The following is a 12,181-nucleotide window of genomic DNA, read 5'->3' as shown; positions in this document are numbered from 1 at the left end:
GTTGTTGTAGAGAGGAGTTTGAAGAAAGTAAAACAATATACGTACAACTTATCTTCTGATCGCTGAATGTCTAAAATGAAAATGAAGAACAGTATAGTCCTCCAAACAGAGAGCAGAGGTTCTGATCATACTATTGATTAACGGATGACAACGGCCCACTACATTATCGGGGTCAATCATTTAAAGTGAACGCACCACATAACAGGCCAGACTATAGACTTGAATATGAGGGAGTACAAAGTAAAAGAATTATGTTTTTCAGACCAATTCAAAACAATTAAATTATATTATTATTATTTTTCATTAGGCCTAATTCAAATTTAAAAGTGAATTCAATTATTTTTTAATAATTCCATACGTTTGTAGTAGTGAAAATAACAGATCTACAAACTCACACCGCGAGTTCCCTTCCTGTTCCTTTGACACCTTTTTTTCGACACTAAACCTCTTCACTGAAATAGCAGATCTACAAGCTTGAGACTGCAGAGATTCAAGATCGGCTATTTTCAGAAAATGTTCCCTTCAGAATACCGATGCTATTGCGTTCAATGTAAAATATTATAAAGAATAAAGTTCCTATCATACAAAGATTGGCCTCCCCTGTATTAACCCATTTTGGGAACACTTTTTGGTGTGTTATGCTTTAGCTATTGAAAAATAGCAGATCTACAAACTATAAGCTAGGTCTGCTATTTTTGAAAAATCGTGAAAATGGGAGGCAAATCTTTGAATGTATATTCTTTCACAGCGAACGTTTTTAACTCAAATCTTTGGGGACAATCCCAAAAACAATTATTTTCAGATGGGGGTCGGCGGCCCATATCATTTTTGGGGTCCTTGACATGAAATATTGAGCACCACTGAAACCTAGGTATTTCAGAAAGCTTTTTTTAACACCCTGAGGACCCCCTGCAGGGGTGTCCAAACCTTTTTCAAAGGGGGCCATATTTGAAAACACCCTAAGGGCCAAATACGGATTTAAACGATTCTACTTAACACCCTATACCAAATGTATAACCAAGCAAGCAAGTTTAATAATAATAATAATAATACTACAAGGAACAAGGAACACGGACAAATTATACTCTGGTTGTAAAAACCAGAGTATAAAAATATCCCGTTGGGCAGACCGTTCATAATACAATTCAGGTATGAAGCTGCCGGCTGTATAAAATTCGCCCCAAAGTGAATTCCAAAGGGGGCCACACTTTTTGGACACAGTTGGACAGACTTTGGACACAGTTGGACACACTTTGGACACAGTTGGACACAGTTGGACAGACTTTGGACACAGTTGGACACACTTTGGACACAGTTGGACAGACTTTGGACACAGTTGGACACACTTTGGACACAGTTGGACAGACTTTGGACACAGTTGGACACACTTTGGACACAGTTGGACACACTTTGGACACAGTTGGACAGACTTTGGACACAGTTGGACACACTTTGGACACAGTTGGACACACTTTGGACACAGTTGGACACACTTTGGACACAGTTGGACACACTTTGGACAGTTGGACAGACTTTGGACACAGTTGGACACACTTTGGACACAGTTGGACACAGTTGGAAACACTTTGGACACAGTTGGACACACTTTGGACACAGTTGGACACACTTTGGACACAGTTGCTATAGGGTCCTGGACCCCCGTTGAAGACCCATGCAGAACACCATTAAAGGTTTCAGTCTCGATTTAATAAACACAATGTTCTATAATCATAATTGATATAATTTATTATATATTTTGTTAAAAGAAATGAATTATTTAATAATCTGTAGCCTATACTGTATAAAATACATACCTTTTGTAATAAACTACTACTCATAGTTTCAGATCATCTGAAGTAGGCTACATAATGTGGCAAGCACTGTAAATTCAAAGAGAGAATATAGGACAGTGGACTGAGCCAAACTGTAGAAACAGAAATAGTTGAACAAAGCAGGGGCTCACGGTCACAACTCACTTTTGAATGCCCCCAACCCATTTGGGACAAAACAAAACTGGTCGCATTTTGTGCGACCAGTTTTGTGAGTTGCGAGCCCCCACTTTATTCTAAGCACTGTAAATTCAACAAAATTCCACCAACCAAACCACGATACCCAAATACAAAAGCAGAAAGTGAAATGATTTACAGTGATTACAAAATGCACCCGATTTTCATTTGACAAAGGTGCAGTTGCAGTAGGGAACTTCAAACATAAAAAGAAGCTGTGCTTATTTAATTCTGAAAGTGTATAAATGTGGCAACTCTTTCTGGTCCATTTAGGTGTTTATACACGTTCAGAATAAACCACCCAAACCCTACAGTATATGTCATTAACCGGGGTACCCCAGGGCTCTGTACTTGGCCCGTCCTTTCCCCCCGCCTCTACCTCCAAATCTCTTCACTGGAAATAGCCGATCTACAAGCCGACGGCGTTCTGCAACACGATGGATGCGTTGTGAGATTTAAGATAATTTTGGTCACATTGTCGCCTGTTATGCAATCATATGGCCAACGTTTGGACATACAGTCTATGGTTTGGACCAATGAGACGCTAGGGGTTCATGTGGTTTCTCTCTGTTGCCGGGTAGAGAAACCTCATGGCCCACGGGGCAGCACCGGTTCCAAAACAGTGGGTCGGGAAACATTTGTGGGTCATGGAGCAATTTGTATGGGTCAGGACTCAAGTAGAAATCCCTTCTTTTTTTCCTCCTACATTTTAAAAATATATAGGTCTATAGTATATCTATTTCAAAAGATTTGTCTTAAAAGAAAGAAAATATATAAACATAAACAAACAAATAAATCTAAGAAATTCTATAAATAAAAAACGTGGCGCGAAGGGACGCATTGTGCACTTGTAGATCTGCTAGTTTGGGTCTCGGGCAAATTATGTCTATAAATCTTTCTTTTGGGTCTCGACCTGAACAGTTTACCTCTGCACTATAAGCTACAGTACGTACACACTACACACATAGGCCTACCGACTATAACACTTTCTAGACCGCTTTCTGGAACATGGAAGGACTGTTTGTGTGTATTGAAAACCGTTTTAAAATCACAACATTGATTTGTTTGTTATAGTCACCTGTCTCTGCTGCACTGCTGTTGGCAATAATCCTCTTGATTAGGAAGGTGCCAAGTGCTGTGGAGGAGAGGGGTGGTTGTAGGCTATGTGCTGGCATGAGGAATGTGTTTAGTTAACGTTTGTCATTTGAATTGATTTCAAGCGTATTTTCACTTTTCCATCATTTTACTTAAGTTCTACTCCACTACATCTCAGAGGCAAATCCACTACAATTATTATTTACTAGTTACTTTGTATATTTATTTAGATTATTATTATGAAACCACTTCAGACCCTATAAGCTATACTTTGGCAATTTGAAAAAAGTAGATCTACAAACTCACAATGCGTCGGTTTGCGACGGCGATCTGCTATTTTCAAAGCATTTCTATACATTTTATACATTTAAAAACGTGTGAAATGGGGATCATCGTAATTCGTACAACATCATGCCGTAACATGGGGACAGACAAAACAAACATTAAAGGTATATTCAGTGATTTCATATTGAATTAATATTTCATTCAAATATCACTTATTTTTTTGTTTTGTTGTGATAATCCTCCCTACTATATAATGTGCTGACCATATAAGGAGTTCCTCCCTGTCCCCAGTTAACCCCTGGGGTAAAAAAAAACCTGTAGGTTTTGTTTTTCGCTAGGTGGCCCAGCTTTCATCTAATCAGGATTGAGAGGGGCCTTCCGCCAATCATGATCGAGCGGGGGCGGGCCTTGGTGTGTGTGCTGTTGGCCTGCTGTGTGTCCTACTGTCCTGTCCTCCACTGTAGTGAGTGCCAGCTGGCCCTGGAACTCCGGGCACAAACACAAACAGAGCCACGAGATAGAAAACCCATTGGACTAAACCAAATTATAAAACAGCAAAGGGAAAACTATCTGACACATTGGAAAGAAGCAACACAAAAGCAGAGTAAACTAGAATGCTATCTGGCCCTAAACAGAGAATACACAGTGGCAGAATACCTGAGCACCGTGACCGACCCAAAACAAAGAAAAATCTTAACTAGGTACAGACTCAGTGAGCACAGTCTCGCGATCGAGAAAGGCCGTCATAGGCAGACCTGTATCCCGAGAGAAGACAGACTATGCACCCACTGCACACTAAACGAAGTGGAAACCGAGCTACACTTCCTAACCATCTGCCCATTGTACCAAGACATCAGAGACACATACTTCCCACAGATTACAACCACACACGGAGATTTTGAAAACATGACCAATGACAAAAAACTCCCATATCTGCTGGGCGAAGTACAACAATGTGCAAACACAGCAGCAAGATTTGTGAGTTGCTGTGATAGGAGAAGGATATCAAATGGAACACAACCACCCTAAAGACTAATAATTGTGTATATTCCTGCACTATACCTGCATCGAGTTATCTTGGTACACAGAAGTTGATCTATTGAAGATTCTGACCGTCAAAGTACATAATTTTTGTTTTGATTGTATTGCTGTATTGTTGTATTGTTCTTTCTGCTTTGGCAATGTAAACGTATGTTTTCTCATGCCAATAAAGCCCTTTGAATTGAATTGAATTGAGTGCATGTGCATTGTGCACATCTTGTTACCGGGGCGGAACGGGGTTTTCCAAATCACCCAAATCACTGAATGCTCCTTTAAACATTGTCAATGGCGTTTTTAATGTTTGTCTAGACAAGACAAACATTAAAAGCTGTATATAGGAGGAAAAAATAAAGATATCTCTCTCTCTTTCTCTCTCAAAGAGAGAGAGAGAGAGAGAGAGAGAGAGAGAGAGATTTGTTTTAACATGAGAACAATGGCTTTCATTATAGCATGCTAACTTTCCAGGAATAGGGTCAGTGTCCACAGCCCTTCTATGAGACACAGACCGAGTAGAACAAAAGTGATACCACATTATAATGGGTTTAATGGTGAAATAGTGAAAACCGTTTCAGAAAAAGTGAAAACGGGTGCAGTCGTACTTGAAGTAAAACGTTAGTAGGCCACTTCTTCCGTCACTGATAGTTAGTTATGCTACGTGGACAATGGACGTGGAAGGGCAGCCCGGGGATGTGCTCTTCTCCCCACTTGACGATGATAGTTAAGCCAGTGGTTCCCAAAGTGGGGTCCGGGGACCCCTAGGGGTCCTTGAGAGAGTTCCAGGGGGTCCCCAGCTAAATGATAATTAGGAACCAAATGGACTGTTAGGGTCTATTTGGTTGTGCGGGTCCATTTGGTTCCATTTGTACACTCTCAGAGTTCAATTAACTTTTACAATATACATTGGGGTCCCAGAGATAGAAATGCCACTAAATGGGGGTCCGTATAGCCTAATTCAGTGAATCTGTGAAAGTCACTGCCAGAGCTGTAAAAATCTTCTCTTACGGGGCTTCCTTGGCATATATTTTCGAATGGGGGTCCGCGGGTCCTTGACATGACAAAGCTTTGGGAACCACTGAGTTATGCTACGAGGACGTGGAAGGGCGACCCGGGGATGTGCTCCTCCCCCCACTTGACGATGAGGATGTAGCGTCCCGTCTCCTTCACTACGTAGCTCACGTCGTAGCGGTTGTTCCCCAGGTGGTGGATGGACAGGCGCTCACAGGGGGAGGAGGGGCCGTGCATGCCCACCAGGAGCAGGTTGGTGCCTGGGAATATAACCACAAACACGAGCAGGTTGGTGCCTGGGAATATTAACCACAAACACGAGTAGGTTGGTGCCTGGGAATATTAACCACAAACACGAGCAGGTTGGTGCCTGGGAATATAACCACAAACACGAGCAGGTTGGTGCCTGGGAATATTAACCACAAACACGAGCAGGTTGGTGCCTGGGAATATAACCACAAACACGAGCAGGTTGGTGCCTGGGAATATAACCACAAACATGAGCAGGTTGGTGCCTGGGAATATAACCACAAACACGAGCAGGTTGGTGCCTGGGAATATTAACCATAAACAAACACGAGCAGGTTGGTGCCTGGGAATATAACCACAAACATGAGCAGGTTGGTGCCTGGGAATATTAACCATAAACAAACACGAGCAGGTTGGTGCCTGGGAATATAACCACAAACATGAGCAGGTTGGTGCCTGGGAATATTAACCATAAACAAACACGAGCAGGTTGGTGCCTGCAGGGAATAACCACAAACCTTGGCGCCGACGGTAAAGGAAATCCACTTGGGAAAGTTCAAGGTTGTACTTTATTGTTACATCTTGTGTACATAAGAGTAAAATGTATAATTCTTTGGCTTCCTTCAGACAATGCAGTAGCATAGATAGCACAACATCAACATCAAACAGCAAATACAGCAAACAAAGGGATAGAATAAAGGGTGCAAAAAGTAAAAAAGAGTAACATATGTGCAATGTGCATCCCTGCAGTAGCAAAGTTAGGTAAAGCTTATGTATGGGGGTCTATAACTCCAATTAATTCACGTGCAGGCTACGGGGGGGGGGGGGGGGGGGGGGGGCTTAACTCAAAATGTGTAATGGAATGTGGCATGGCTTCACTGTGGTTCCTTGACTTGTCATCTATGTCTATGACGTCAGTCGCCTATGACAAATATTCTCTCTAATTTCAAGGACCCCCAGTATGGTATGCGTTACGCCAAGGAACCCTATATACTGAGTATATGAGTTATAGATGTACAAATGGAACCAAATGGAACCAAATGGAACGGTAACGGGTCCATTTGGTTCTATTTAGGTTCCAGTTAAATCTTTTTTGTATTTTAAGTATTAAACATTTTGTGAAATATAAAAATAGCAAGGTTTGGGTGCTTATCGGTCCAACGTTGGCGATATTAGCTCTGGACACACGCACGCACACACTCACGCAAGCACGCACGCACACACGCACACACTCTCACCTGCATCAGCACAGTCGACAGCGAAGGCGTTTCTCTTGCCAATAACAGCCCTCTTCAGGCCCGGCCCGCTGCTGCACACCTTGGACGCATCGGACGCAAACGAGGGCCACGTGGACGGGGCGCCGCCGCCACCCACCACGACACTCGATCTGCTCGTTTGATGACCTGCAATCACAGGTCAAAGGTCATCATGTCCACTATAGTTTAACCCATTATAGCTTCCCAACCACGTTTCAAGCTTGTAGATCTTTGATGCTTGTGTGTGACGCCGTGTATAGGACGTTAATTTACGAAGAAACACAGCAAGCTAGTCCATTCTGGACGGGAACCCCTTTTGGTGTAGCGAGGCACTTGGTGCCGCGCTACGAGCTTGTAGATCTGCTATTTTTGAAAAATCGTGAAAATGTGGTGCAAATCTTTGAACACATTATTTGAGAGCAAACGTTTTTAACTCAAATCTTTGCTTCTGGGGGAGGGTCCCTGGAACATCATATTTCCAGATGGGGGGTCAGCGGCCATATATTTTTGGGGGTCCTTCACATGAAAATGTTTGAGAACCGCTGACATAGAAACAGAGATAAGAGGTTTCTGCCCAGCGGCGGTACGTATGAATCAGAGGTTGTACTTGTTGTGAGGTCGTCGTTGGCTCCAGAAGAAGAAGCAGGAAGCACCGGAACCATGAACGGACTGTCCTGGATGTGCTGCTCGTCAAACTTCACCGACACCACGTAGTCCCCTGGAGGAAGACCACATGTTAGCATCAACCTATAGCATCTATATTACCGTATGTTTGCTAGTCTGGTGCACCAGGCTGTGTAGTGCGTGCGTGCGTGCGTGCATGCGCTAGTACTATACCAGGCTGGTCAGCCTTGTAGGAGACCCCACAGGATCCATGGTCTCTGTCTTCAAAGAGCAGCTCTGTGCTCCCCGGTCCCTCCATCGTCACCGACAGCTTCCCAGCTCCAGCCTCGCGTGCCCAGATGCTGAAGTCAGCTGGAATGGAGACGCAACATTTATATACTGTCCATACAGATGCTGTAGTCAGCTGGAATGGAGAAGCAACATTTATATACTGTCCATACAGATGCTGTAGTCAGCTGGAATGGAGAAGCAACATTTATATACTGTCCATACAGATGCTGTAGTCAGCTGGAATGGAGAAGCAACATTTATATACAGTCCATACAGATGCTGTAGTCAGCTGGAATGGAGAAGCAACATTTATATACTGTCCAGTCCATACAGATGCTGTAGTCAGATGGAATGGAGAAGCAACATTTATATACTGTCCATACAGATGCTGTAGTCAGCTGGAATGGAGAAGCAACATTTATATACTGTCCAGTCCATACAGATGCTGTAGTCAGCTGGAATGGAGAAGCAACATTTATATACTGTCCAGTCCATACAGATGCTGTAGTCAGCTGGAATGGAGAAGCAACATTTATATACTGTCCATACAGATGCTGAAGTCAGCTGGACGACGTATTCTTCAAAACGCTGCGATGTATAAAAAACGCCATGACGTTATTAATACGCCATGACGTATTAAAAACTCGTCGCAACGTAGTCTTCAAAATTAAAAATGAGTAAAAATGAGTAAAAATCACACCCGTGTGAACTGAGTGGTGCAAACATGTTTTACCTGGCACCCTGGCCTCGGCACTCTGCAGACCCTGGCCCCACGCCTGCACCCTGTGGGAGCCCACCTCCCCCAGGGGCCCCACGGTGTAGCGGTAGGGGCTTCCCGGGACGTCCTGGCCACGGTACCGCACACTCACGCCGTGGACCCCCGTCTCCGAGGGCACGAAGTTCACCCGATACGTGTCGCGTCCCGTCGCGCTGACGCCGGCCCGGCTCACGCAACCCGACGGACTGGAGACCTTGGCGGAGATGTGCTGGAGGTCCAGACCTGGTCAGGCAATAAGACAGTGTTAATAGATCTACACCTGGTCAGGCAATAAGACAGTATTAATAGATCCAGAACTGGTCAGGCAATAAGACAGTATTTATGTATGTATACAGTATATCACGATGAAAAAATAAACCATAAAAGGCGAACATCTGGAATCATGTATTTATTCCAAAATCTTACAAGATTTTTTGTGTCATAAACTGGCCAATAAGTACATGAATCTTGACTCATACAAACTGACTGCGACAGACTGACTCCGAGGCTACTGTGACACAGACAGACCGACTCCGACGCTACTGTGACACAGACAGACCGACTCTGAGGCTTCTGTGACACAGACAGACAGACTCTGAGGCTTCTGTGACACAGACAGACAGACTCTGAGGCTTCTGTGACACAGACAGACCGACTCCGACGCTACTGTGACACAGACAGACCGACTCTGAGGCTTCTGTGACACAGACAGACCGACTCCGACGCTACTGTGACACAGACAGACCGACTCGGAGGCTTCTGTGACACAGACAGACCAACTCTGAGGCTTCTGTGACACAGACAGACCGACTCTGAGGCTTCTGTGACACAGACAGACCGACTCTGAGGCTTCTGTGACACAGACAGACTGACTCCGAGGCTACTGTGACACAGACAGACCGACTCCGACGCTACTGTGACACAGACAGACCGACTCTGAGGCTTCTGTGACACAGACAGACAGACTCTGAGGCTTCTGTGACACAGACAGACAGACTCTGAGGCTTCTGTGACACAGACAGACCGACTCCGACGCTACTGTGACACAGACAGACCGACTCTGAGGCTTCTGTGACACAGACAGACCGACTCCGACGCTACTGTGACACAGACAGACCGACTCGGAGGCTTCTGTGACACAGACAGACCAACTCTGAGGCTTCTGTGACACAGACAGACCGACTCCAACGCTACTGTGACACAGACAGACCGACTCTGAGGCTTCTGTGACACAGACAGACAGACTCTGAGGCTACTGTGACACAGACAGACCGACTCTGAGGCTTCTGTGACACAGACAGACCGACTCGGAGGCTTCTGTGACACAGACAGACCGACTCTGAGGCTTCTGTGACACAGACAGACCGACTCTGAGGCTTCTGTGACACACAGACAGACCGACTCCGAGGCTTCTGTGACACAGACAGACCGAGGCTACTGTGACACAGACAGACCGAGGCTACTGTGACACAGACAGACCGGAGCTGATGTGGCCTTCTGATTACCGGACGGCCTCTCAGCCTCTCACTACCGCGAAGGCCAGGGAAGGGAAGCAGAGAGCATCATGGGTAAAGCTACAGTAGTACGATACCTGGTATCTTGAGGTTGATGCCACACGTGTTGCCCACGTTGGCGACGCCAGCGGCTCCCTGGTAGTGAGTTATGCTGTCCATCTTGTGGCCTCCGTCTGTCACTGTGACTCTGAAAGGACTGCCTATGGAGACCAATAAACACATGAGATTACTGTCCATCTTGTGGCCTCTGTCTGTCACTGTGGCTCTGAAAGGACTGCCTATGGAGACCAATAAACACATGAGATTACTGTCCATCTTGTGGCCTCCGTCTGTCACTGTGACTCTGAAAGGACTGCCTATGGAGACCAATAAACACATGAGATTACTGTCCATCTTGTGGCCTCTGTCTGTCACTGTGACTCTGAAACGACTGTCCAAATCTATCTCCAAAGATGTTTGCAATTTACAATGTGTTTTGTGTTCCTTTTTCTCCCCAATGTACAGTATTTGTTCGTTGCATTAAATAATGCACTAACTAACCACTTAGGAGTTAGACCCTACTTTATGAGTTATTGTTCCATCTACCCCAACTCTCCTACCATCACATACTGTAGTGTATCTTAGGGGGGAAAGATTAGCATATTTACGTAGCCGTAGCGTAATATGAATAAGTCACTCTGAAGATATATGAGAATATATGAGATTATAAAAAAGGAACAGTGTAATTCAGGTCGTGCCATAGATGAAAAGGTTATTTATAGGAGGTGACCGGAGACAAAAAAAAACGTTTTTTACAGTAGTACCTGGAACGTGTTCGTCTGTAAACCTTACATACAGAGATGCTGTAGGCTCCAGACTCCTACTGTACATACCTGGAACATGCTGGTCAGTGAACCTCACAGAGACGCTGTAGGCTTCAGACTCCTACATACCTGGAACATGTTGGTCAGTGAACCTCACAGAGACACTGTAGGCTTCAGACTCCTACATACCTGGAACATGTTGGTCAGTGAACCTCACAGAGACACTGTAGGCTTCAGACTCCTACATACCTGGAACATGTTGGTCAGTGAACCTCACAGAGACGCTGTAGGCTTCAGACTCCTACATACCTGGAACATGTTGGTCAGTGAACCTCACAGAGACGCTGTAGGCTTCAGACTCCTACATACCTGGAACATGTTGGTCAGTGAACCTCACAGAGACGCTGTAGGCTCCAGACTCCTACATACCTGGAACATGCTGGTCAGTGAACCTCACAGAGACGCTGTAGGCTCCAGACGCCGTGGGGCAGAAGGACACGCCGCACGTTCCATCGTCCAGCTCCTCCGTTTGGATCTCCACGGCGCTGGGACCCTCGATGGCCAGAGTGAGACCCCCGTAGCCTGTTCACCATGATGTGATGTCATTAAAGTTAGAGTTATAGACCCCCGTAGCCTGTTCACCATGATGTGATGTCATTAAAGTTATAGTTATAGACCCCCGTAGCCTGTTCACCATGATGTGATGTCATTAAAGTTAGAGTTATAGACCCCCGTAGCCTGTTCACCATGATGTGATGTCATTAAAGTTAGAGTTATAGACCCCCGTAGCCTGTTCACCATGATGTGATGTCATTATAAGTTAGCGTTATAGACCCCCGTAGCCTGTTGACCATGTCATTAAAGTTAGAGTTATAGACCCCCGTAGCCTGTTGACTATGTCATTAAAGTTAGAGTTATAGACCCCCGTAGCCTGTTGACCATGTCATTAAAGTTAGAGTTATAGACCCCCGTAGCCTGTTGACCATGTCATTAAAGTTAGAGTTAAACCCCGTAGCCTGCACGTGATGTCATTAATTTAGAATGTGATGTAATTAAGTTAGAGTGGGACCTTGTGATGTCATTAAAGGTTAATTTGTCATCATTTTTCAATGTTCAAAATAATATGGAATAAATATATCGTCTCTGTCGGGTGGAAACCAAGAGTGTCACCTGAAGAGTGACAAACTGTCACTTTTCAGAGTTCAAATTGAAAAGCTCAACAAGTTCAAAATGCGACGCGAAGCGGCGCGTTTTGAACTTGTAGATCTCCTACTTT

The 12,181-nt window shown here is 44.7% G+C and overlaps 1 protein-coding gene across 1 annotated transcript in view; it reads right to left on the bottom strand.

Annotated features, from left to right (window-relative positions):
- Positions 1–1,061: 1,061 nt before the first annotated feature.
- Positions 1,062–12,181, bottom strand: part of LOC308315040 (filamin-B-like) — a 76,638-nt gene continuing 65,518 nt past the window's right edge. Inside the window, exons 77-83 of the mRNA XM_080762864.1 lie at positions 11,335–11,487; positions 10,180–10,302; positions 8,565–8,831; positions 7,775–7,912; positions 7,545–7,655; positions 6,920–7,084; positions 1,062–5,692 (exon numbers count right to left, since the gene is read on the bottom strand). Coding sequence (XP_080618990.1) covers positions 5,505–5,692; positions 6,920–7,084; positions 7,545–7,655; positions 7,775–7,912; positions 8,565–8,831; positions 10,180–10,302; positions 11,335–11,487 — 1,145 coding nt within the window. The 3' untranslated portion in view covers positions 1,062–5,504. The remainder of the gene's footprint in view (positions 5,693–6,919; positions 7,085–7,544; positions 7,656–7,774; positions 7,913–8,564; positions 8,832–10,179; positions 10,303–11,334; positions 11,488–12,181) is intronic.

This window comes from Protomyctophum bolini, assembly GCF_963924005.1.
Source record: "Protomyctophum bolini genome assembly, chromosome: 5".
In the NCBI taxonomy this organism is placed as follows: domain Eukaryota; kingdom Metazoa; phylum Chordata; class Actinopteri; order Myctophiformes; family Myctophidae; genus Protomyctophum; species Protomyctophum bolini.
Note: the sequence above shows the minus strand (reverse complement) of the source record. Positions and strands in the feature narration are given on the sequence as shown.